Raw genomic sequence first — 25,972 nt, 5'->3', positions numbered from 1 at the left:
CCAAGCGCTCTACCACTGAGCCACCTTCCCAGCCCTTGTTTTACTTTTTCATCTTCTACTGTTTAATGCATTTATTCAATTGGCTTGACATGAAGTTAGAGATGTGTTGTAAATGTTTTCAAAAAGAGAAAAAGAATTGCTAATTAGAAAGTGATTGCTCTATCAACAAATATATTCAGTATGTTGGAATATGTACATACATATTGTGTTTTATAGCTTTATGCACCTGGTTTTTTAGTACTGAGGTTTTTAATTTTTTATACCCAACTTGATCTGTTAGGTATGGCTTGTGGCTGATTAAGAGCATTGCAGAGCCTAACTTATTTTTTAATAGTAGAGATCTCTTCAGCAGCTTGTTACTGCTTTTCCACTTGGCTACTGAAATTAGTTTCTTCAGAATACCTTTTGACAGACTTTGACATTTTTGTCAGTTTGAAAGATTATTTTTTCTTTAATGAAAAGAGAATCCTGGGTGCCACTGGCACATTCCTATCATCCTAGCCACACAGGAGTCTGAGAACTGAGGATCCTATGTGGAAGCCAACTCAGGAGGGTAAATCTGAGAGACTAACCTGCCAAAAAGGCATAAGTGGAGGTGTGGATCAAATGGTAGAATGCCAGCCTTGAGCAAAAAAAAAAAAAAAAAAAAAAGCTAATCAAAAGCCTAAAGCCCTACATTTAAATCCCAGTACTAACCGGGTGCTGGTGGCTCACGCCTGTAATCATAGCTACTCAGGAGGCTGAGATCTGAGGATCACAGTTCTAAGCCAGCCCAGGCAGGAAAGTCCGTGAGACTCTTATCTCCAATAAAAACCACTCAGAAAACCGGAAGTGGCGCTGTGGCTCAAGTGGTAGAGTACTAGCCTTGAGCTGAAGAGCTGAGGGACAGTGTTCAGGCCCAGAGTTCAAGCCCCATGACCAACAAAAATAATTAAAAAATAAAATAAAATAAATAAATCACAGTAATGGCAATAAATAAATATCCTGTGAATTATTTTAAGCATATAGTATCTAATTGCAAAATAATATATTGAAATCCAAATGAACCAGAATTTATTCTAATTGAATCCCAAGGTTTAAGGTTAAGCATACATAGTTGTTGCATATATAGCATTTTAGGACACTTGAGTCATACAGCTTTGAACTCCCAGATTTGTCTTTCCTAATATTTTATTCCTGCCTGAAAGAAGTTGTACCTGTGGAGCTCAACTTGGTTGTGGTCATGGTCTGTCTTTGTTTTATTTGTTTGTTTGTTTGTTTTTGGGTCTGGTCATGGGGCCTGAACTCTGGGCCTGGGCACTGTCCCTCAGCTCTTCAGCTCAAGGCTAGCGCTCTACCACTTGAGCCACAGCGCCACTTCTGGCTTTTTTCTTTTTGCTTATGTGATGCTGAGGAGTCGAACCCAGGGCCTCTGGCATGCATAGCAAGCGCTCTGCCACTGAGCCACCTTCCCAGCCCTGTCTTTTGTTTTAATGTGTGTGTGTGTGTGTGTGTGTGTGTGTGATGTCTTTCAGTTTTGCAGCTGCTGTTTGCCCCAAAATGAAAATGTATATTATATTTTTATTATTAATATTATTTGTAGAACTTACCAATTGAACCCAGAGACTTGCATATGCTTAGCAAGGGCTCCACTAAGCTACATCCCTAACTCTTATTTTCATTTTGAGACAGGAACTAATGAAATTGGGTTGTAGGCATGCTCCATGCCTGGCATGTACAATACTTGTAAAAAATCAAATGCCAGAACATTCATTTGTGTTTCTCAGTTAGAGAATGTGTAGATAACTATAGAATTTTCTCCTTAGTTTTAATTCTGTAAGTGCTTAAGCATTTTAAATCTTATTTTTTAATGATCAGTTTTAATAAGATTGTTCGTCTTACTATCAGTATGTCCATATTATATTACGTTCTTACTATGCTATAAATGGAGTAAAACTATTCATTACCTGCCAAACAAGGCAAGCACAGTAGCATTCGTTTTCTTCTCATTCCCCAGATAGCCCCAGGGCTTGCTCCCATGGTTACCTCAGGTCTAGTCCAGAAATCAGTAGGTTGCATTTCTGCCACCTCAGGTGACCTGAGGAGAATTAGATTTCATATCTGGGGAATGAAGATGAGTTGCTTCTATTTACTTTTGGCATCAATAATCATTCTTCCCTTTAGTTTCTCTCTCTCACTTAAATATTTCTCTATTTTAATAATTTTCCCCCTAACTCTATGTGACTATACAATAGAATCTGTCAACCATTTTACTGACCACTTTGGTTTTATTGATTTGGAGGCAACCTTAGGAATAAATTAGTATTTTCAGTTTTTTTCTTTTAAGGTAATATAATTATAGCAGACAAATTTCTTGCATTCCTATCCACCAGGAGTAACTTACTGAAAGAGAGAGGGTGTGTGTGTGTGAGAGAGAGAGAGAGAGAAAATGTACAAATACTGTGTATGTAGTATATCAGAGGTGCCTCCTCCTGTCAGCTTAGGGACCACCATATGACCTAGCTCTTGCTTCTCTTGCTGTGTTGCATTTCTGGCTTGCCAATTCTGCCTCACCATCTGTGATAAACCGCTCTTTTTCCCTCTTTGTTGCCAGCAGTGCGCTCGCACACAGCCCATTCCAGACCTCTTTTCCAGGCTTACTGTTTTCCAACGAGAAGAAGAAACAGACTGAAGAATTCAACCATGTCCTCAGGAAACTCTTCTAACACCAATACTCAATTTCTTGACCCATCTCAAAAGGCCACATTACAATGGGAAATAATAAATCAGCTATTTTACTGTCAATATTTTCTTCCAGCCCATTTGCTTATGTGGACCCCTTGCACTGTAACATGGCCTATTTATACCTTGAGCTTCTCAAAGACTCACTCAACGAGTATGCATATGCAGCAGAGCTAGCAGACTTGAGCTATGACCTCCAAAATACCATCTATGGGATGTATGTAAGTACCCACGTCTTGGAGCCTTCCACTCATCAACATTTTTATATTGATTTGATGGAAGCATTTTTAATTGAGGGTAATACTTTTTCTTTTTAAAAAAAATCTTCATGGCTAATCATATTTTTATTTAATTTTTAAGTTAGCTTTAAGTTTTCTGCCACATACATTCATATTATGCAGATTTTCCTTGTTTTTTTTAACATCTTTCATCAGATTGTCATATTTTTCTCCTCAAACAAAGTTGGACCCCATTATGATTCTGAAGTCTTGATCTTCAGCAAACCAAAATGGAGTCTTCTTTGTACAACATAAGTTGGCCTATACTGTTTCCCTAGAAATCCAGATCATGAGGCTGCATATCCATACTCTTCGGTCATGTTTCTTCATTACCATGCCACTGCCTGAGGTATCAAAGCATTTCTTTTGTTTTTCTTTTTTGTTAGTCGCTACATTTATGCTGATCCTCTCCATTGCAACATGACATACCTGTTTATCAGGTTATTGAAGGATGATTTAAAAGAGTATACATATGCAGCACGCCTGTCAGGTTTGAGCTATGGCATTGCATCAGGAATGAATGCAATACTTGTAAGTAAAATGGAAACCAAAGAAAAGGCACCACATCATTTAAGCTTTCCATTGAGCTTGGGAAAACTATTAACTTCTGCATTCTTAAACAAGAAGGTTGATGGTTTTTCCTCCTTGCACCTTTTTGAAGAACTCAAATTAGTATTAGTTCCACTAATAAATGAATGGTAAAACTTCACGCATCTTGTGAACATGTATGTGTGCTACATTTTTTGCATGTTCTGCTTGAGATGTGTAACATACTAATCCTAAAAGCATGATTTTCTTTCCATGTATTTGAATATATTTTCATTAGTAAGTAAAAAAGATCCATAGGTATTACTGTAGTGCTTGAACCTTACTAATCTACAAGCTTCTTTTATTTCTATGGACAGTAGAGAAAGTTCCTGTGTTCACATACATCTGACAATTAATTTTGTTGCATGCATCATTAAGTATTTTACATGTGTTATAACTCTTAAGTGTTTCTGACATATTTCCAGCCTTGATTAGCTCTGTTTCAAATTAACATCCCTTCTATGGCACACATTCATTTTCACTTTTATTAAAAACATATGTCTTAATAAAAACTAAAATGGGACAATTTCTGAATATCTTTTTTTAATAAAAGTCTTACAGAATATTTTTAGAGTTCTTTATTTTGCAGTGGATTTTATCAAAACAAATATTCTAGTAACTTTTGTTTTTGAGTAGTTATTCTGCAGCTATAGGCTTGAAACTCAGAGGATCAAAATTAACTTCAAATAGAAAAATAATAATCAGTTTTCTGTTTTTGCTATTGATTTTTTTCTTTCAGTTTTTATAAAGGTGATGTACAGGTGGGTTGAGGTTCTATAAGGTAGTGAGTACATTTCAGTGTTACCCCCTCCCTCATTTTCTCCAGCTTTCCCTCCTCTGCTATATTTTTAACAGAATAATACCATTAAGATAAATAATTTTTATTTATGGTAAAGGGGCTTCCTGTTGGTCTCTCTAGTGTATATGGAACCTGACATGCCTTCGGTAGCCGAGTATCTTCTCTCCTGCTGAAGTTCTCACTTGCCATCCTTCACATGATAGAGACTTTCAGAGTATTCAGTTGTAGTGTTGTGGGTGCCACTCTGTGAGAAGACAATAGCAGCAATTCTCTATTCCCTGAGTTTCAGGCTACCTGTGAGATTTGGCTTTCAGAGATTATTTAAGTAAATTGTTCCAAGGCAAAATGCTGAGACCTGGAGTGTGTCCTCCCTATGTGTTTGTTTTGCCATTGGCTTTTAGAGCATCAGTAGATGCTGAAAAACTAATCAGTACGCAGGTGGTTAGAATCATGGGTGCTTTTAGGGTAACACTGAATGAGAGTAGCACAATGCTATGCAGTATAAATTGAGGCTGCCTAGTTTTTCCCAAGATGATTTTATGTGCTGGTACTGGGGCTTGAACTCATTTTGTTGCTGAACTTTTTTCTTTTTTGTCCGCCATGGGGCTTGAACTCTGGGCCTGGGTACTGTCCCTGAGCTCTTCAGCTCAAGGCAAGCACTCTACCACTTGAGCCATAGTGCCAATTCCGGTTTTCTAGTGGTTCATTAAAGATAAGAGTCTCAAGAACTTTCCTGTCTGAGCTGGCTTTGAACCACAATCCTCAGATCTCAGCCTCAGCTCTTCAGTTGTCCCTCAGCTCTTCAACTCAAGGCTAATGCTCTACTACTTGAGCCACGGCACCCACTTCTGGCTTTTTCTGTTTATGTGGTGCTGAGGAATCGAACTCAGGGCCTCATGTTTGTGAGGCAAGCACTCTACCACTGAGCCACCTTCCCAGCCCCTTAAGTTTTTAAATATAGTCTGGGACCTTATCTAACAGGTGCCATTCCCCTGTGATTTATTTTTAAGATAAAACTTAGGGCTACACAAGTTGCTCAATGGTAGGACACATGCTTAGCAGGCTTGAGGCCCTAGGTTCAATGCCTGGCATCAAGATAAAACTTAAGCACATTCTGTAGTGAAGTTTGACATGTAGTATGTGTCACCATAGTCTGGCCCAGGTGAGTTTACTTGCCATTGACTTTGTTTAGGAAAAGCACAATTATGCATTGAGTATCACTTAATCTAAATTGTGTGGTAAATGTCCTTTATGTTAAGCTATTTATGGAAGTTAAATTCATTGAATTTCTTGCTAGTTTGTCATTTTAATATAGCTGGCTTTGAGACTTTCTGAATGTTGTAAAAAATCAAACTTTAAGATGAAAGGTATTGGGTATTTTTAGTCTTTTTTTTGAATTTTTTTTTGGGGGGGTCCGGTTATGGGCCTGAACTCTGGGCCTGGGTGCTGTCCCTCCGCTCTTCAGTTCAAGGCTAGCGCTCTTCCACTTGAGCCACAGTGCCACTTCCGGCTTTTTTCCTTTTTGCTTATGTGGTGCTGGGGAATCAAACCCAGGGACTCACGCATGCAAGGCAAGCGCTCTACCACTGAGCCACCTTCCCAGCCCCCTTGAATTTTTTTATTGTTATTACAAAGGTGATACACAAAGGGGTTACAGCTACATAAGTCAGGTAAAGAGTACATTCTTTTTGGACAATGTCACCCCTTCATTATCTCACAGTTTCTCTTACCTGCCCCCACCCACAAGTTGTATAGTTCATTTTCAATATAGTGTCTATTGAGTACCAGTGCTGCATTTGTTCGTCCTTTATCCCTGCATTTCTGTGCCTCCCCTTACCCTCCCAAAGACAGATAAAGGAACAAACAAGACAAAATGAAAAGGAAAGAAAAACAGCAACAAAGAAAAAAAAAAACCTCTATTTCCTGGAGTTCATTTCAATAAATATTATTTTGTATGATCAGATGTAGATAGGCATTTCACCTTTGTGTTCCTCTCCTAAGAGTCTCCTCTTTTGTTCTCACTGTGTGTATATGTCTAAAGTCCTGCATAATATTTTTAGACTTTTAATAACCTGAACTCTTCCTGTAGCTCTCCGTGAAAGGCTACAATGACAAGCAGCCAATTTTGCTCAAGAAGATTACTGAAAAAATGGCTACCTTTGAGATTGATAAAAAAAGATTTGAAATTATTAAAGAGGCGGTAAGTTTTATAACTCATTTTATGATGATTTTTATTCCAAAAGTAATATTGTCATATCCTGAAAACTTCTTATGATGGGGAGGGAGCACAACACTTGGTGGTGTTTTGTTCATCTCATCTAATCTTGGCTAAATCCTAGCTGCTACTCATAGAAAGTCCCACAGCCCTCTGCACCTGCTTTCTCTGTGGGCTTACGAGCCAGGACGTGCGGTGCTTACTCTCAAATGGCAGCACATGGAAGTGTGGTTCGTCTGCCCTCCATTTCAGGCACACTTTTTAAGTTCATGTCGCATTTTGTTCAGCTCTGGAAGTATGGAGTGGATGCTTTAAGAGACTAACTATGTCCATCATGTGTTTTTAATTGAGGATCAGGTATATACCTATCCATGTTTCTCCCTGGTAGATGGGTATGGTCCTGTGTGTAGTATCTAAGGAGGCTAGAAGACAGAGACCCTGAAAACTGGAGCTAACTTTCTAAGGGATGAAAGATGTGCATAGTGGAAGCATGGAGAGTGCATATCAGATACCAGGTCACAAGATCCAGCCTGGACAATAAAAAAGCATGTCATTTAGTTTAAGGATTAGCAAGGAATTGGTCCCATTCTTAATTATGAATATCAAGAGGTGAATAAGTAAATAATCCTGCATCCCAGTATCCCAGTAACATATAGAATTGAAGTTTGTTTATAACCGGGTTTTTTGAAGATGACTTTAAAAAAATTTGTGCAACTAATGAGCCCATATCTTCCTTCACTAGTATATGCGGTCTCTTAACAATTTCCGGGCTGAGCAGCCGCACCAGCATGCCATGTACTACCTCCGCCTGCTGATGACTGAAGTGGCCTGGACTAAGGATGAGTTAAGAGAAGCCCTAGATGGTGAGACTTGCGCAAACCTAGTATCAGCTTCATGTTTGTCCTAACATCTTTCTAGTTTTGTTTTATTTTGGGTCCGGTTATGGGGCCTGAACTCTGGGCCTGGGCGCTGTCCCTCAGCTCTTCAGCTCAAGGCTAGCGCTCTACCACTTGAGCCACAGCGCCACTTCCGGTTTTCTGAGTGGTTTTTATTGGAGATAAGAGTCTCACGGACTTTCCTGCCCGGGCTGGCTTTGAACCGCGATCCTCAGATCTCAGCCTCCTGAGTAGCTAGGATTACAGGCGTGAGCCACCAGCGCCCGGCTTGTAATCATAACTTTTCAGAGTCTAAGGATTATGGCTCAAAGCCAGTCCAGCAGAAAAGTCCTCAAAAGTGTCTCCAATTAGTCACCAAAATAATAACAATAATAATAATTAAAAGGCCGGGTAATAGGCAGTAGACACATACTAAGAGCATAATATTGTACAAGAGCCCAAATAAAAGGGATAAAAGAAGGATATAATCACTGCTCACAAAGGATTTAGGATTTTCAGCTGCACTAGCGCCTTGTTCCTGTAATCCTAGCTATTCAGGAGGCTAAGATCTGAAAGTCACAGTTCAAAACTAACCAGGACAGAAAGTCTCTGAGATTTCTGTCTCCAATTAGCCAGCCAAAAAGCTGGCCGGAGTGGAGCTCAGAGGGTAGAGCACCAGCCATAGGGAAATGACCTTTGACATAGCTTTGACATTTAGACAGTAGAACTACATTTGCTTGGTGTATACAGTCAGTGATTACTGTTCATAGGTTTCGGCAGTTGACCAAATACTCTGACCCTACCACTTACCTTGTTAATATTGAAGTTTTCAGAAAAAGGAAAATGGGTTGAGTTTGAAAGTTTTACAAACAGAAGTATTTAGGCTGTCTTCAATGACAAAGCAAAAGTAAAGTACTGAAAGCCATTGGTTGTCTCAGGCATTGAATAGGAAATTATAAAACTCAGTAGCATTTTTAAAATTTGGACAGTTAATGTACTTTCCTTTGCAAAATGATCATGTGCTATTAATAGCAAAAATGTTTATCTTAAAAACATAATTGACAAATATTCCCAAGCTGTGCATGGTGGCTCATGTTTATAATTTTAACATGAGGCTGAGGTAAAAGGATCATGAGTTGGAGGCCAGAACTCCATCTCAGAAAGAAAAATAGCCAGGTGCTGGTTACTCACGCAGGAGGCTACGATCTGAGGTTCATGGGTCAAAACCAGCCTGAGCAAAAACGTCTGTGAGACTCTTATCTCCTATTAATCACCAAAAAGCCAAAAGTGGAACAGTGGTTCTAGGGTAGAGCACTAGGCTTAAGCAACAAAGCTCAGGGACAGTGCCCAGGTCCTAGGTTCAAGCCCCAGTTCTGACACACACATACACACAAAAAGAAAGCAAAATAGCCAGATACTGGTGGTTCATACTTGTACTCTTAGCTACTCATGAGGCTGAGATCTGATGATCAAGGTTCACAGAGAATGTACACACATACACACACACACACATATGTACATTTACTGTACCTACTACATATGTCTACATGGTACATATATATGTATATGTATGCGTAGTATATCTCGGCGTTTATTTATTTATTTATTTTTGTCCTGTTGTGGGGCTTGACCTCTGGGCCTGGGCGCTGTCCCTCAGCTCTTTAGCTCAAGGCTAGTGCTCTACCACTTGAGCCACAGCGCCACTTCCAGCTTTTTTCTTTTTGCTTATGTGGTGCTGAGGAATTGAACCCAGGGCCGCATGCAAGGCAAGCGCTCTACCACTGACCCACCTTCCCAGCCCGTCGGCGTTTAGTTTTTAAGTCTGGATTTCTCAGCTTTTTTTAGTTATGAGATGAATTACCATGAGGATAAATAGAGGGTGAAGTACCCTAAATACTAGAGGAACTCTAAATCAAATTATCTCAGATATGAATTTTTTAGGCTAGTGATATAGTTCAAGTGGTAGAACACTTGCCTAGCAAGCTCAAGGTCTTGTGTTCAATCCCCAGTACCACCTCCAAAACCAAGTCTTTGTTTTTTAAGCTTGTAATTGCTCTTATTCTTTCTTTCTTTCTTTTTTTTAATTGTGAAAATAATGTACAGAGGAGTTACAATTACATGGGCAAGATAACGAGTACATTTCTTATCAAGCATTGTTGCCTCTTCTTTTTTTCCCCTTCCCATCCCTTCCCATCCTCCCCCTACCTCCCCACTTATTATTTCTTATTCCTTTACAGATGTCACTCTCCCTCGCCTTAAGGCCTTCATACCTCAGCTGTTGTCACGGCTCCACATTGAAGCTCTTCTCCATGGAAACATAACAAAGCAGGTGAGGGATAAAGGTTTTCAGCTTGTAAAAACTGTAAGTGATTTTTAATTCTCGTCTGTTAACCAGCACAGTGAATTCTCTACTCTGTGGAAGAAGGTATGAGAGGGCACGGGGCAATGGAATGATGTGGTTCACTGAAGACCTACTTTCATGGCTGCTTCCACTCCTGTAGTTGGACTCATGCAATCATAGGGGAAATAGAAATATTCATCCCTACTCTGTACAGGGGCACATAATGCAAGATTAGCCAGCCTGCATTCAGATCCTGACCTGCCATTTACTGGCTCTATAATCTTAGGAAAATGTCTTAACTGTTCCATTTCTTTATCTATAAATTTAGAGTGTAAATCTGCCTGCATCATGGGTTAGCGGGATTAATGGCAAGGCTTAGCACAGGAAAGCACAACGTAATTTCTATGGCTGTCTCAGGAGCTCTCCCGCTCTACGACTCTGCTATATTGCCTCCAAAACAATATGCTAAGAACAGGATGCTTTGTTGTGACCCCAGGTGTCCATGGTTAAGAGATCAGCTTGCCATTACCAGTATCCTTACAGCTTTGGCAGTGGTCCATATTAACATCAAGTGGACTACTCTTAGACCTGTCTTTATTACTACCATATAGACTTACACATTCAATTTTTGTCAATTTGAATAGGATTAAATAAATTTAGAGCCTTAAGATCCATTTTTTTTTTTTTTGTCAGTCATGGGGCTTAAACTCTGGGCCTGGGCACTGTCCTTGTGCTCTTCAGCTCAAGGCAAGCACTGTACCGCTTGAGCCACAGCACTACTTCCAGTTTTCTTGCAGTTTATTGGAGTCTCACGAACTTTCCTGCCCGGGCTGGCTTTGAACCACGATCCTCAGATCTCAGCCTCCTGAGTAGCTAGGATTACAGGCATGAGCCACTGGCGCCCTGCTAAGATCCATTTTTATGGTCAACTAAGCTACTTTATTTCAGAATCATGTTTCTTTTTTTTTTTTTTTTTAATCAGTCATGGGGCTTAAACTCTGGGCCTAGGTGCTGTCCCTCAGCTCTTCAGCTGAAGGCTAGCACTCTTCCACTTGAGCCACAGCACCACTTCTGGTTTTCTGGTGGTTAATTGGAGATAAGAGTTTTGTGGACTTTCCTTCCAGAGCTGGCTTTGAACTGTGCCCCTCAGATCTCAGCTTCCTGAATAGCTAGGATTACAGGCGTGAGCCACCGGCGCCTGGCTTCATGTTTCATTTTTATTTTGCAATGACTATCTAATCTACTGTTTTTATTTTCACAGACAAGGTATGTTTGTCTTCTTTTGTAATGAGCTATAACATGTCATTTACCCCAGGCTGCATTAGGGATCATGCAGATGGTTGAAGATACCCTTATTGAATATGCCCATACCAAGCCTCTACTTCCAAGTCAACTGGTTCGATACAGAGAAGTTCAGCTCCCTGACAGTAAGTTGAATGTTAGAACTTTGGAATAGATTATTTTTAGGTCATAATATGGATGATTACAGCTGAGTTGAATTCACTTAGACATAACATGGTTTTGTGGCAGAGATCCACTGGGAAGTCTCAATTATTTATAGGAGTATAATTAGAGATAGATAATTCTATCAGAAAATTCTCTGGCATGAGAGCCAAAAAAGTGAATTTGTAGCTGGGAGCCAGTTGTTCATGCCTATAACTCCAGTTACTGAGGATTTGAGGATTTCAGTTCAAAGCCATCCTGGGCTGGCTGGAAACTCAGTGAGATTCTTTTTTTTTTTTTTTGGGTCCGGTCGTGGGGACTGAACTCTGAGCCTGGGCGCTGTGCCTCAGCTCTTCAGCTCAAGGCTAGCGCTCTACCACTTGAGCTACAGCACCACTTCCAGCTTTTTTCTTTTTGCTTATGTGGTCCTGAGGAATTGAACCCAGGGCCTCAGGCATGCAAGGCAAGCGCTCTACCACTGAGCCACCTTCCCAGCCCCATCAGTGAGATTCTTATCTTATCTCTGAGTAACCACCAAAATGCCAGAAATGGAGCTGTGGCTCATGTGGTAGAATGCTAGCTTTGAGCAGAAAAGCTCAGAGACAGCGTCTAGGCCCTGAGTTCAAGCCCGAATACTGGTATACACACACACACACATTCACACAAAGGAGAATTTGGAGGTAGACAATTATTTTGAAGAGAATACTAAAATTGACTGGTACCTAGTGTAGAGGAGTTAGGAAGTGAAGTATCTCAAAGGTAAAGAGAGATTGGCTGTAAGACATGAAATAAAATTTATATTAAAAAATGGAAATCTGATGGGGCTGGGAAGTTTGCTCAGTGGTAGAGTGTTTGCCTCCCATGCACGAGGCCCAGAGTTCGATTCCTCAGCACCACATAAGCAGAAAAAAGCCAGAAGTGACACTGTGGCTCAAGTGGTAGGGTGCTAGCTTTGAGCTGAAGAGCTGAGGAACAGCGCCCAGGCCCAGAGTTCAGCCCCCACAACCTACCAAAGAAAAAAAAAAATGGAAATCTGAATTACAACATTTCACTAGAAGCCCATAAGAATCTTCAGCAGAAATAGTTTTGGGATTGTTACCAATGTGGCTAACAGCATGTCTTTGTTACGTGCTTTTAAAGGGAATAAACATAAAAGTTAATTTTATTCATGTACTGGGGTTTGTTATACTGGATTACTTTATATTAAAAGTGATTACTTTTTTTTTTTCTGTTTTCTTTTTCTGTCGGTTGTGGGGCTTGAACTCTGAGCCTGGGCACTGTCCTGAGCGCTTCAGCTCAAGGTGAGCGCTCTACCACCTGAGTCACAGCACCACTTCTGGTTTTCTGGTGGTTAATAAGAGTCTCACAGACTTTCCTACCCACACTGGCTTTGAACCATGATGCTCAGATCTCAGCCTCCTGAGCAGCTAGGATTAGAGGTGTGAGCCACTGGAGCCCGGCTTAACAGTGATTTCTTTTGATACAAAACTCAATAAATATTGTTTTAATGTTGCTCAAAACTGTTTAATGCTATACTTGTTGCTTACACCTATAACGCTAGCTACTGAAGAGGCTAAAATCTGGAGGTTTGAGGCCAGCTTAGGCAGAAAAGCCCAAAAGACTGCCATCTACAAAATAACCAGCATTTTTCAAGTGGTAGAGTACCAGCCTAGCAAGCATGAGGCTCTGAGTTCAAACCCTAACAAAACAAAAAAACAAATAAAACCCTGCATTTGTCTTTGGGCAAAGCGAGACCCATTGAGAAACAAAATTTCAGAGAGAAATTTAACCTTTCTATCTCTTTTCACTCCACTTCTCCCTTTCTTTTCCTTTCTTAGGACTCTATCTTTTCAGCCTCCTAAATATCCTCTCAAATTGCCACTCGTTCAAAAATGGTTGTTTATATCCCTTTCTCGAAATGCTAAGTGTTAGGATGGGAGGGGGAAATGGGAAGAGAATGAAGGAAGGGGTGTCATTACCCAAAAAGAAATGTGCTCATTATCTATCTTACGAAACGGTAACCCCTCTGTACCTCACCTTAATAATAGTAATAATCTTTTTTAATGCCAGATATTTGGAAATCATTCTGATTTAGCCACTTACCTTTCATAGAAAAGAAAAGTTATGTGCTGTGAAGTAGGACACACTTTCGGATGTGTACAAAAAAGCTGGAAGTAGACAGGGTAGAACTTAGAGGCCATGTTCCCTCTGTCTTCTAAGAGGGAGCTTAGTACTGCCTGTTTACACTCAATAACTTAATAATTTAAGTAAATATAAGAGGAAGAAGTATGAACTTGAGGGGCTGGGAAGGTGGCTCAGTGGTAGAGCGCTTGCCTTGCATGCCTGAGGCCCTGGGTTCGATTCCTCAGCACCACATAAGCAAAAAGAAAAAAAGCCGGAAGTGGCACTGTGGCTCAAGTGGTAGAGCACTAGCCTTGAGCTGAAGAGCTGAGGGACAGCGCCCAGGCCCAGAGTACAGGCCTCATGACCGGACCCCCCCCCCAAAAAAAAAAAAGTATGAACTTGATATGGTAGTGCACATCCCTAATCCCAGAACTCTGGAAGATAAGGCAGGATGATTATAAGTTTGAGTGCTGCTTGGGCTACAATGAGATTCTGTCTCAAAAGTAAATAAATAGCAGGCAAATATAACATTGACTTTTTCTTTTCTTTCTTTCTTCTTTTTTTTTTTTTTTTAATGCTGCTCTTGGGGCTTGAACCCTAGGACTGGGTACTGTCCCTGAGCTTTTTTTTCTAATGGCTAACTCTACCACTTGAGCCACAGCTTCACTTCTGGCTTTTTGTTGGTTAATTGGAGATGAGAATTTCATGGACTTTCCCGCCCAGGCTGGCTTCAAACGGCAATCTTCAGATCTCAGCCTCTTGAGTAGCTAGGGTGATGACAGTTTTGAGCCACCTGTGCCTGACTAGCATTGACTTTATTAAATTCTAAATAATACATTTTTAAACCTGTTGTTCTCTTTTTGGAATTTTTCAGGAGGGTGGTTTGTTTACCAGAAGCGAAATGAAGTTCACAATAACTGTGGCATTGAGATTTACTATCAAACAGACATGCAGAGCACCTCAGAGAACATGTTTCTGGAGCTCTTCTGTCAGATTATCTCTGAACCTTGCTTCAATACCCTGCGCACCAAGGAGCAGCTAGGTAAGAAGGAAGTGGGGAGGGAGCAGGATGCCACAGACCTTAGTAAACACCCATGGTCCTCAAAAAACACTTTCCATGTGTAAGATCACCTGTCACAGTATCAGCATGCTATACTTGGAGAAGCTGTGACAACCTTGTTCTTAAGGAATACCCTTCTAAAAGATAAGCAACCCATATCTTACAGACAATAAAGCAGTTCTTAATGAGGTGATAATATTATATTATGTGCATGTCCATAAAGAGGACATTTGGGGTATAGAGAAGAGACTGCTAAGGGCAGACTTCACAGGTAGCAAGCTGGTGATCAAGCCTCCAGAAGAACTTAGAACCTGGCAGTGAGTATTGTCTCTCGTCTGTTGCTGTGTCATAAACCTGGAGCATATAAAAGGTACCTAATAAGTGTTCTCAGAATTTAAGGCACTGCTAGAAGTCTTTAAAATATAGCTGGACCCTGCTAGCTTGTTCCTGTAATCCTAGCTATTCAGGAGGCTGAGATCAGAGCATGGTAGTTTGAGGCCAGCCCAGGCAAAAAAAAATCCCCAAAAGTCTCTTATCTCCAGTTAAAGATTAGAAAACCAGAAGTGGAGCTGTGGCTCAAAGTGGTAGAGCATTAACCTTGAGCAAAAGAGCTCAGGGACAGGACTCAGGCTCTGAGCTCAAGCCCCACAGTCAACAACAACAACAAAAAGTCTTGGAAATCTTAACAGCTTTAATCAATGAGAAGTTCAGAGAAGCTCTCATAGTGACAGGGAAAGAGACAGTGAAAAAGGATTTGGTCTCTTAAGTATGTGGCTTTTTTTTTTGTGCCAGTACTGGGGCATGAGCTCAGTGCCTGAGCACTGTCCCTGAGCTTCATTTGCTCAAGGCTGGCACTCTACCACTTGAGACATTTCTGGCCTTTTCTGTTTATGTGGTGCTGAGGAATTGAACCCAGGGCTTCATGCTTGGTAGGCAAGCACTCCACTACTAGGCCACATTCCCAGCCCCCTCCTTTTTTTTTTTTTTTTAAAGAAACTACTTTTATTTATTTATTTTTGTTGATTATGGGGCTTGAACTCAGGGCCTGGGCACTGTCTTGAGCTTTTTCACTCACTCTAGTGCTCTACCACTTTGAACTATAGCACCACTTCTGTATGTGGCATTTTAAAAATAATCTCCATGCTAGATGGTAAACATCAAAACTAGTAAGTTGTCGATAGTCCTTCCCTTTAAAGAGCCTGCAGTGAAGCCAGTGCCAAATGCCCTTTGAGTGCATGGCCAGCCAGTGAGATCTTGGTAGACTGTGAAGTGTCTGGGGCATTAGGGTTATTAGCTTGCTCATTATTCATCTTCTGGGACAAGTGCTCCTGTGTGCAAACCATAGCCACCACTTCCTACTTTCCACCCATGCCTTCATGCTGGAATTCAAGGTGGCAGAGCCACCAAGGTAGGCAAGGCTGAGCTGTTTGCCTTTGAACACACTGCACCCATGTCATGTTGCAATCTGCAACTTATCAGCTGGGAGACCTTCACTATCCCTCCAACTCCCAGCTCAAGCCTCACCCTACCGGCTCCCTACCACCATGACAGTTGCCCATGCTAGAAGCTTTGAACTAAAAAGAGTAAAATAAAATGTCATGAACCATCCCAAAGAAAAAGGACCCTGGCTCACCAGATGCCAAGTGTCTCCAGTTAGCCTCATTCATGGAGAGTCTTAGTTCAAGCAGAGCTGGTTCGGGAATGGATTATCTAAGAAATGAGCCAGGCTCATGTGAGGAACTTACATGTTAAAGCACAGGACCTAGGACAATGGTTAGGGGATGGGTTGAGCACAGCTCTTCACAGGAAGGGGAATAATTTGAGCCTAGATTGAAGATGAATTAGCAGAGTGAAGAAGTGTGGAGAATGTGTTTGAATGAAGGATAGCGTGCGTGCTCAGATTTCTTGATATACTTTGGGAAGTCTTCCTGCTCCATCTTTAGAAACTGAGACTGAATTGTTCATATTTCTTCAGAGTTAAATAACCTAAAATCCTGAAGTAGATTTTAGGTGTTGTGAGTGATTAGATGTCTCAAATGCCCAGGTCCTGACTGGCTGGTGTCTGTATTCCAGGCTACATTGTCTTCAGTGGGCCTCGTCGAGCCAATGGCATCCAGGGCCTGAGATTCATTATCCAGTCGGAAAAGCCACCTCACTACCTGGAGAGCAGGGTAGAAGCTTTCCTAATCACCATGGAGAAATCCATCGAGGACATGACAGAAGAGGCCTTCCAAAAGCACATTCAAGCACTAGCAATTCGTCGCCTAGACAAACCAAAGAAACTGTCTGCCGAGTGTGCTAAATACTGGGGGGAAATCATCTCCCAGCAGTACAATTTTGACAGAGGTAAAGTAAAATTCAAGCCCCAGCACGGAGACAAAATAGAAAATGTGAAAACATTGAAGCCATTCTGAAAAATGGTATTCATTTTATAAGTGGTATTTCAGTTACTGATGAGGCCTGAGGGCTATTTAAATAACTAAAGGTCTAGTATTTAATATAATTTAGAATTTCCTACTTTATCCCCTCTTTTTCTCCAAAACTGGAGTCAGCCAAATCTTCTCTATATATGATAGTAATGTATTAAAAACAAATTGAAGTCAGGCGCCAATGGCTACACCTATAATCCTAGCTACTCAGGAGGCTGAGATCTGAGGGTCGCAGTTTGAAGCCAGCCCAGGCAGAAAAGTCCCTATAACATTCTTATCTCCAATAAACTATTTTTTTTTCATGGGTATTACCACATTTATTTGTTTATATACCGGAGTTTGAATTCAGGGCCTTGTACCTGCCACACAGGTGCTCTATCACTTCAGACACACCTCCAGCCCCTCTTTTTACTTACAATTTTTGGGGGGGTGGGTCTAAAACGAGGAATCAAACTTGGTGGCTGACTTTTGCCCAGTGGCTAGTGCTCTACCAACTGAGCCACGCCTCCAGCTTTTTTCTTTTCAAGTTACGTTTCCAATATAGGGTTTTGGTTTCTGTTCAGGCTGGCCTAGACTTATACGTTCCACCCTTCCTTCCTTCCTCCTTTCCAAGGCCAGCTATTTGTTTTTGGTGCAAGTACCGGGGTTTGAACTCAGGCCTTTGCGCACCTTAGGCTAGCATTCGACGACATGAACCACAACTAGAACCCGGCTTTTGGTTGGTTGGTTTGGGAGGCTGCCATTTCATGGGCTTTTCTAGCCAGGCTGGCTTCAAATCGTGATCCTCCGGACCTCAGCCTCCTGAGAAGTTAGCATCGTGGGTACAACCCGGTGATTCCGCACAATAAACTATTTTTTTAAAGCTGGAAGTAGCACTGTGGTTCAATTGGTAGAGCAATAGCCTCGAGCACAAAGAGGCTCGGGGACAGCACCCAGGCCGTGAGTTCAAGCCCCAGGGTCAGCCAAAAAAAAAATTGGGGCTGGGAAGGTGGCTCAGTGGTAGAGTGCTTGCCTTGCATGCCTGAGGCCCTGGGTTCGATTCCTCAGCACCACATAAGCAAAAAGAAAAAAGCCAGAAGTGGCGCTGTGGCTCAAGTGGTAGAGCGCTAGCCTTGAGCTGAAGAGCTGAGGGACAGCACCCAGGCCCAGAGTTCAGGCCCCACGACCAGACCCCAAAAAAAAATCTGTTTTTTTTCTTTTTTTGGTACCAGTCCTGAAGCTTAAACTTTGCCTAGGCACTGTCCCTGAGCTTTTTTTTTTTTTTTTTTTATGGTAAAAGCTGAATCTGGGTTGGTTCCACCTGAGGACTTCTGAGGGCCATATATAAGTATTTACCTCATAATTCTGAAAAATGAAAAACTTGTAGACAGTTGTTGCTGTCGAGGCGCAGGGGTTCAAACATTTGCCTTTCGGACTTTGCAGAAGCAGAGGTGTGTGTTAGATGTGTACTTTCTGGTATGGTCGGACTGTGCTTCCTGTCTTCCTGTCTCATCAGTCCACGGTCACCTTTCCTCTAAAGTAGGGGTTAACCACAAAGTGTGCTAAGACACGCAACAAGTCAGAACACCTCGGTGGTATTTTTTATCCTACAGCACTAGCTGAGGGTCTAGGCCACTAACCTTTATCTGTAATTTTTCTTTTTTCTTTTTTCTTTTTTTGTCGGTCGTGGGACTTGAACTCTGGGCCTGGGCGCTGTCCCTCAGCTCTTCAGCTCAAGGCGAGCGCTCTACCACTTGAGCTACAGCGCCGCTTCTGGTTTTCTGGTGGTTTATTGGAGATAGGAGTCTCAAGGTCTCTCCTGCCCGGGCTGGCTTTGAACCGCGATCCTCAGATCTCAGCCTCCTGAGTAGCTAGGATTACAGGCGTGAGCCACCAGTGCCCGGCTATCTGTAATTTTTCTACAATTGGATGCACTATGAATGAAAATAGAGGCTAGCATTTACCATATGCTGATAACACCATGTTATTATATGTCATTTTCTTAATTTTCACTATAGCTTTACTAAGTAGTGTTTTCCCTTAATTTCCAGGTAAGGAAGCTGAGGCTTAGAAACTTCGAAGTGCATTACCTAACCCAGATCAACCAGCTCATAGGAGAAAGCCAGGCTTGGCTCCCAATGTACACTCTCTTACCTATGACAGTACATTTTACTCAAAACCATCTCTTCTACTTTAGAAGCAGATGGCCACTTAAAAATAGGGAAACTTGAGAGGCTTAAAGCATATTATTATTTAGTGTAGTATGTGGCACTGCTTACTGTGGAAATGCTGGTAAATTATTATTTGATTACCTTTTCAGATAACATAGAAGTTGCCTATTTAAAGACACTTACCAAGGAAGATATCATCAAATTCTACAAGGTAAGTTGAATTCATTTAGTTCTGACAGGTGAGGACTTACATGCTGTGTTGTGTGTTGCAGCTTTGAACCCACATAGGCTGGATTTATGAAAGTATTTTATGGATTGGAGTATTTGATACATGTTGACATTATTGAAAAAATAGAGACAATTGTAGAAGAAATACAGACAATACATATTGAAACCAGTGCCATTTTGCTTTCCTTCTGGACCTCATGGGCTATGACAACCCTTCCTGGTTTCTAGATTCCCCTTTTGTCTTATCTATTTCCACATCACCAAACAAAGGACATTAATGAATTGCTTTGGTGAGGAGGAACAGCAAAGAAAACAAAAGAGCTCAACTGGGTACAGTGACTCCCACCTGTAAGCCCAGTTACTTAGGAGACAGAAATAGGATTGTAGTTCAAGGCTACTTCCCCCGCCACCCAAAAAAAAAGATAAGCAAGAGCCTATTCCAACAACACTGGATGAGCTGGGCGGTGGCTCACCCCTATAATCCTATCTGGAGGCTGAGATCTGATGATTATTGTTCAAAGCCAGCTCATAGCTCCAATGCAAAGCACTAGCCTTGAGCGTGAAAGCTCAGGGCAGCCCTAATACTGGCACAAACAAATAAACAAAAAAAACTTGGAAAATCCTATCTGAAAAATAAGGCTCAGTTGTGCTGGTGGCTCACACCTGTAATCCTAGCTACTCAGGAGGCTGAGATCTGAGGATCACAGTTCAAAGCCAGCCTGGGAAGAAAAGTCCATGAGACTCTTATCTCCAATTAACCACCATAAAACTGAAAGTGGTGCTGTGGCTCAAGTGGTAGTGTACTAGCCTTAAGCTGAAGAGCTAAGGGACAGCGCCCAGGCCCAAAGTTCAAGCCCCATGACCAACCAAAAAAAAAAAAAAAAGGCAAGTTCAAGCTGTATAACACTTGCCTGATAAGCACAGGGTCTGAGTTCAAACACTAGTATCACAAAAAAGGGGAGGGGGACCCCTTGAACACAGCACCCACATACAAAGTAATAGTAGTAATTCTTGCCTACACTGTTGAATCTTTGCAGAATTGAGTTAATATGAGGAGAAAACGTAGCATCTTTTCTATATCTACCTGAGTGCTGGCTGATTGTTCCTAGTCATCAGAAAGAACTTCTAAGTTCCTTACTGTGTGTGTAAGTGTGATCTTTCTTTTTTTCTGCCTAGGAAATGTTGGCAGTAGATGCACCAAGGAGACACAAGGTATCCGTCCATGTTCTTGCCAGAGAAATGGATTCTTGTAAGTATTAAAGAGCAACTTCTTTGTTTTTCAGTCTATTTTTAGGCCTAGAGTAAGCCAAATGATGTCTGACTTATTGCTGGAGATTCTTTACCAAGCACTGGAGAGGGAAAGGATAGACAAGAGGAAGCAGGAAATGAAGCAGTAAAGGAGAGCGCCAATGCCAGGTGTCAGTGCCACACTTACTACATTTTTTTCAGGGAAATGCAGATGGTTGCTGGGGGATGTCTCCAGAAGGCTGTATGCTACCACTGCATGTGAGGAGAAAGAAGTTGTTGATCTGCTTAGTTCTGATTATCCCTTGTCTCCTATTCTTGCTGTCCTTTGGCCTTTGGGGCAGTTCAGCTCTACCCTTCCAGTTGGCCAGAGCCTCAGAGTCCAGGCAGATGAGACCTGGGCACTAAAGCTGCTCTGGCCAAAACTATATGACTTCATCAATGTCATCAACCTTCACTGAGGATGCTCCTGGTGTTAGGCAGAACAAGCAATCACATCCTCAGCTGGGAGCAGGCAGCCTGAGAGAATGTGGGAAATGCATGAGCCAAACAGGGCACTGCTTTCTAATCAACTGCCTTGGATTTTTTTTTTTTAAGTTATGTTAGAAGTTGCATTTTCTTCTAGGTCCTGTTGTCGGAGAATTCCCTTGTCAAAATGATATAAATCTGTCACAAGCACCAGCCTTGCCACAAGTAAGAAATATTGCTAGCTCACATTGTCGGAGGACTTTGTCCTTGGGAGATGAATCATCAGGAGACATGGCACTTCGAGGTTTCAGGTCAACAGGTGTCAGAGGGGCTATTTTAGGTCCTGGGGTTCTGGGTCACCCAGCCTCCTGCCTTGTCTGCCTTTGCAGACTGTGTCATTTTGCCGTGAGTCATCTCAGGCTACAGCTGTCCCCAGCACTGAATATTGAAGGAAGAGTGAGACTTCCAGAGTACCTCTGTATTTTAATCACCTAGAAAAATTGGCATTGACCCGCAAGAGGAAAAAACTAGCAACACCACTAAGAGCCTTGCTGGGTGGGCACAGCAGCCACTGTACCCTGGGTGAAGCCTGGGTGGCTAGCCTCCAGGTGAGCCGGCCAGTGTCTTCCTTGGTGAAAGCCAATGTCTTCCTTCTGTCCCAGAGTCCCACTTGCAATAGGTTTGCACATGTCTCTATGACCCCTTGGCCTTACCAATCCTGGAGAAAAGTGAACAGATGACAATATATGGGGCCCTCTCCCCTTTATACACTGTACTTTCTCCCTAAAATAACATTGATAATCCTGTCCCATGTGCTTTCTAAGTTAAACACACTAAAAGAAAGTGTTTTCTTCACAGCCTGAAGTAGTGGAGAACATGACGGAGTTCAAGCGTGGTTTGCCCCTGTTTCCTCTGGTGAAGCCACATATTAACTTCATGGCTGCAAAACTCTGAAGATTCCCCATGTGTGCGGGGGGTGCAAGTGGATGTTCTTACGTCTTCCAGGGCCCGGGAAAACAATCTTGGCCACTTTAGTAGTTTCCGGTTCATTATTAGAGAGACCAACAAGAAAAACAGAAGTTCTCAAATATCATTATGTAGAAATATTTAAAACCCAAAGTAATTAAATTTCAAAATCTTATAGATATAGAATATTTTTAAAAAATACATGCCTCCTAAGTATTTTAAATTTTTTTCTCTTTTTCATTCCTAAGAAATGATTCCCCCCTATATAACTGCTTTTAAAATGATGACCGATACTCTGATAGCATTTCTCTTCCCGTTCTGTAAGGGAGTCAAGTGTCCAGAAGAATGAAAGTGAGCTATTCTCTAAAATCTTCCCAGGCTGACAGAGAAGGCTTCAAAACATTTAGCAAGGTAATTGCCTCTGGGAAAATCCTCCCATTTTCCTTCTACTTGATGGTTTTCATGTCAATCAGTGGAGAATGTTACATTTGGCAGATGACATACAGAGCAATGTCATTTTCTTTTATTAGTGAAATTGCTGATTCTGTAAGGCATGGTTTTAACCTTTTTATAAAAAAAGAATTTGAACATGTTTTTTTATTCCAACTAGTTAAATGCTGGAAATCCTAGAATGCCCTTATTTATAGTGCTATAAAAACAGATTTACCTTTCATCAACTTTGTCCCAAATTGACTTTCTCAGGATGACTGTGGGGTTTTTTTTCTGATTGACATTCTTTATTGGTCACAGCTGGTTTGCGGTGTTCCCTCAGTTTTACTTTTTCTCATCAACACATTGCTGTATTTACTTTAAAGGTATAAGTGCTGTCTGCTTCTGATCCTACTGAGTGTGTGACATGCTTTTCCCACATCAGCCATTGTTAACGCCACACAATTTTTTACTCAGATGAAATTACAGTCCGTGTGTGAACCGAAAGGTTTTGCTCCCTTTAGGAATTTTAAAAAGAGGCAAAATCAAAGCCACCTGGAGATACAAAAAAAAAGTTGTTTTTTTTTTTTAATAGCAAGTCTCCACAAGACTCTAAAATCCCCTTTGCTGCCTGCCTTAAGTATTCATTTTTTTTGAAAATATAAGTAGATAACACAAATATGACTAGAGTGGACTTTAAAAATATTTTTTTCATGGAATACTATTTTAGATGAAATTGTTACTGGAACTTTCACAGCTGTTTTTAAAATAGTTACTGTTATTCAAACTTGCTTCAAGAGAAATTGCGGCTATATTTCCATATACAGGCACTGGTAACCAGAAGTAGTCCTTTTATCCCCAGACTCAGACCAAGTAAAGAATGGCCTTCCAGATGACATTTTACCTCCCGATGTGATCTGATTTTCCAGGACTTCTTTCTATTCAGTCATGTCTGTCCTTATCTTCAGTTTAGTCTCAATTTGAGGCAAGAATGATAGTCAAAGATGGATGCTGCTTGCAACAGGGTGCTCTGTCTCCACTGTCAGGCCAACGTGGTGCTGTTACTGTCTTTTTATCCACACCTTCAAGTACGGTACGAAGCCTGTCTCTTCCATCAGAAGGCTTGTGAGCTCATCACTCCCTTCTGCTTTTATGCATTTGTAGACTATGCAGCTTTTCTTCGGATTGCAGATATCTATACAAGGTGAATCTAAAACTAATCTTGAGTGTTTAAACCCCTTACTAAAAGAAAAATCCACCAACCTTTTCTGTGGAGAAGTGCATGATGTAGATCTTTTTTTTAAAAAAAAAACCAAAATGGTGGAATTCAAGTGTCGATTTTAGGAGGAAAAGTACCTGAGGACATCTGAAGGCAATCACACCGAGTCTTCCATGAACTTGAACTTGTAATTCAGTGTGCTCTCAGCATTTGCTGGCTTCCAAATTGAATGTGAGCAGCTGTCGGGTCTCTTGGGCATACTAATAGAGGCATTTCAATGGGTCCCAGCTGCAGTCCATGAGCAATAACAGACTACCCCAGATACTGCTGTTTACTCAGTGCTTAGTAAATGAGACTTGGAAAATTCACACACTAAGTTATTAGTTACTGAGGACTTTTTTTTAAGAAGTCTTCTTTTTGACTAGTTGATGTGAAGGAGAGAGCATGTGACACAGCCAGTATGGTGGAGCCCTAGGAATATCCTGTTTACAAATAAATCACTTGAATTTAAACTCTTGTCTGCACATGTGTTACTTTTGAAAGTTTTCAGCCTAATTCTAAACATCTGAATTTGATAAACATTTCTTGTTCTCATTCCTAATGCAGAAAGCAGTGACTTGTCGCATATACACATGTCTATGTACACACATACATGTACATACGTGTATACACCAAAATGTATCAGAGTATACCTGGTATAACTTCACAGGCTTATGAATAGATCACTTTTGTGAACTCCTGGCTGAGGATTGTCACTGACCTGAAACCCTGAAAGATTGATCTGGCCTTACAGAGAAGAAAAGAACAAAATATCTCTTTAGAGCCACATCTCCAGCTGCACGCTGGGCAATGTCTTCAAGCTCTGCTCCCTGACTCCAGTCAGTAGAAACTTTCCGCTCACCCCTCAGTGTCCAGCCCATTGCAGCAGTGCAGCCCACTCAGTCAGCATTGTGCTTATGATACCACAACCTGGCCCAGAGACCAGGAGCCAAGGCTTAGGGCAGACTTCTTGTGTTATAGAACACAAGGGCAACCAACAGGTGCCTCTACTTTATAGTCTTTTTAATTAATCAGAATTCCAATCAGCTCTGTAGACATTAGGTCTCTGCTCCATGCCACTTCCTGTAATAATACCAGGATACTTGTGAAACTAGTATGTCACATGGCCTTCCTCACCCGCACTCACTTGATTATGACCTTTGTAAGACCAGATCTCTGGTCTGTGATTTTCTCCTCCTGCTTGCCTAAATGATCACCACTCAGCAGGACCTCCACCCTCACCCCTACTCTGGCATGGTGTTCAGGTTAGTCCAATTCATACCCTCTGGCCTGCTAAGGCCTTAAGTCCACAGAAACTTCACTTCCTGTTACCTTTGGAGCAATAGAGATCTGGAATCCTTCAAGAACATAAAGAGCCAAGTTCACCTGACACCATCGCTCAGATACAGCCACTCTTGTTTCTTTTTTTTTTTTTATTTTCCAACCCTGAGGCTTGAACTCAGGGCCTGGGCAGTGTCCCTGAGCTTCTTTTGCATATAGCTAACACTCTACCACTTAAGCCACATCACACTTCTGGCTTTTTCTGTTTATATGTGGTACTGAGGACTCGAACCCAGGGCTTCATGCTTGCAAGGCAAGCACTCTAAGCCACATTCTCAGCCCCCACTCTTGTTTCTTATGGTCTTTTGGCCCCAGTAAATTTGCCAATTTAAATGAGGTAAGTAGATTCCTTGAAAGATACAAATTACCAGAACATACATGAAATAAAAGATTGGGTTATCCTCAGGAAATTAGACTCATAAGTAACTTTTCCCACAGGGCTGGGAAGACGGTGTAGTGATAGAAAGCAAAACTCTTCCTACAAAGAAAATTCTAGGCCCTAATGTCTTCACTGGCAAGTTCTAGCAAATTATACCAACATTAAGGAATAAACAAGGGAACTTCCCAACCCAGTACTATTTACTGTAGTCACAGAATTAAAGAAAAACATGATTATTTCAATAGATAAAGCATTTAATGACTTATAATGAAAACTCCAGCAAACAAAAGGAACTTCCCAACCTAATAAAAGAAATTGTTGAGCCAGCCACAGGTCACATTTAACAGCAAAATACTGAACATTTTCCTCTTCAGATATGCACAAGAACACTTGTATTTAAACTTGCCTTTGGGGTCCTAGTCAAAGCAGTGAGGCATACAGAAGCCACATGATCACCAACACAGGACTACAAAAATAATACTCCTAATAAGATTACAGGAGAAAAATTAACATCTGGCCTGGTTTTGAATAGATGATCTTACTCCTGCCCCAGAATAGCTGAAATGACAGGCACACATCACCAAGCTTGGCTGGTACACATCAATTCACAAAGCCCACAGGGAAGAAACAACAAA

At 41.3% G+C, this 25,972-nt stretch overlaps 1 protein-coding gene across 3 annotated transcripts in view; it reads left to right on the top strand.

The window, feature by feature from the left end:
- Positions 1–24,090, top strand: part of Ide (insulin-degrading enzyme) — a 95,392-nt gene extending 71,302 nt beyond the window's left edge. For all 3 annotated transcript variants that reach the window (XM_013034367.1, XM_013034365.1, XM_013034366.1), the window contains exons 15-25: positions 2,798–2,942; positions 6,476–6,586; positions 7,344–7,464; positions 9,714–9,805; positions 11,133–11,244; positions 14,259–14,426; positions 16,518–16,790; positions 19,173–19,234; positions 20,428–20,500; positions 21,122–21,189; positions 21,823–24,090. In XM_013034367.1, the coding sequence (XP_012889821.1) occupies positions 2,798–2,942; positions 6,476–6,586; positions 7,344–7,464; positions 9,714–9,805; positions 11,133–11,244; positions 14,259–14,426; positions 16,518–16,790; positions 19,173–19,234; positions 20,428–20,500; positions 21,122–21,189; positions 21,823–21,918 (1,321 nt within the window). In that variant the 3' untranslated portion in view covers positions 21,919–24,090. The remainder of the gene's footprint in view (positions 1–2,797; positions 2,943–6,475; positions 6,587–7,343; positions 7,465–9,713; positions 9,806–11,132; positions 11,245–14,258; positions 14,427–16,517; positions 16,791–19,172; positions 19,235–20,427; positions 20,501–21,121; positions 21,190–21,822) is intronic.
- The last annotated feature ends 1,882 nt before the right edge of the window (positions 24,091–25,972 follow it).

This window comes from Dipodomys ordii, unplaced genomic scaffold (genome assembly GCF_000151885.1).
Source record: "Dipodomys ordii isolate 6190 unplaced genomic scaffold, Dord_2.0 Scaffold188, whole genome shotgun sequence".
NCBI classification, from domain to species: domain Eukaryota; kingdom Metazoa; phylum Chordata; class Mammalia; order Rodentia; family Heteromyidae; genus Dipodomys; species Dipodomys ordii.
This window is presented reverse-complemented; position numbering and strand designations above follow the sequence as displayed.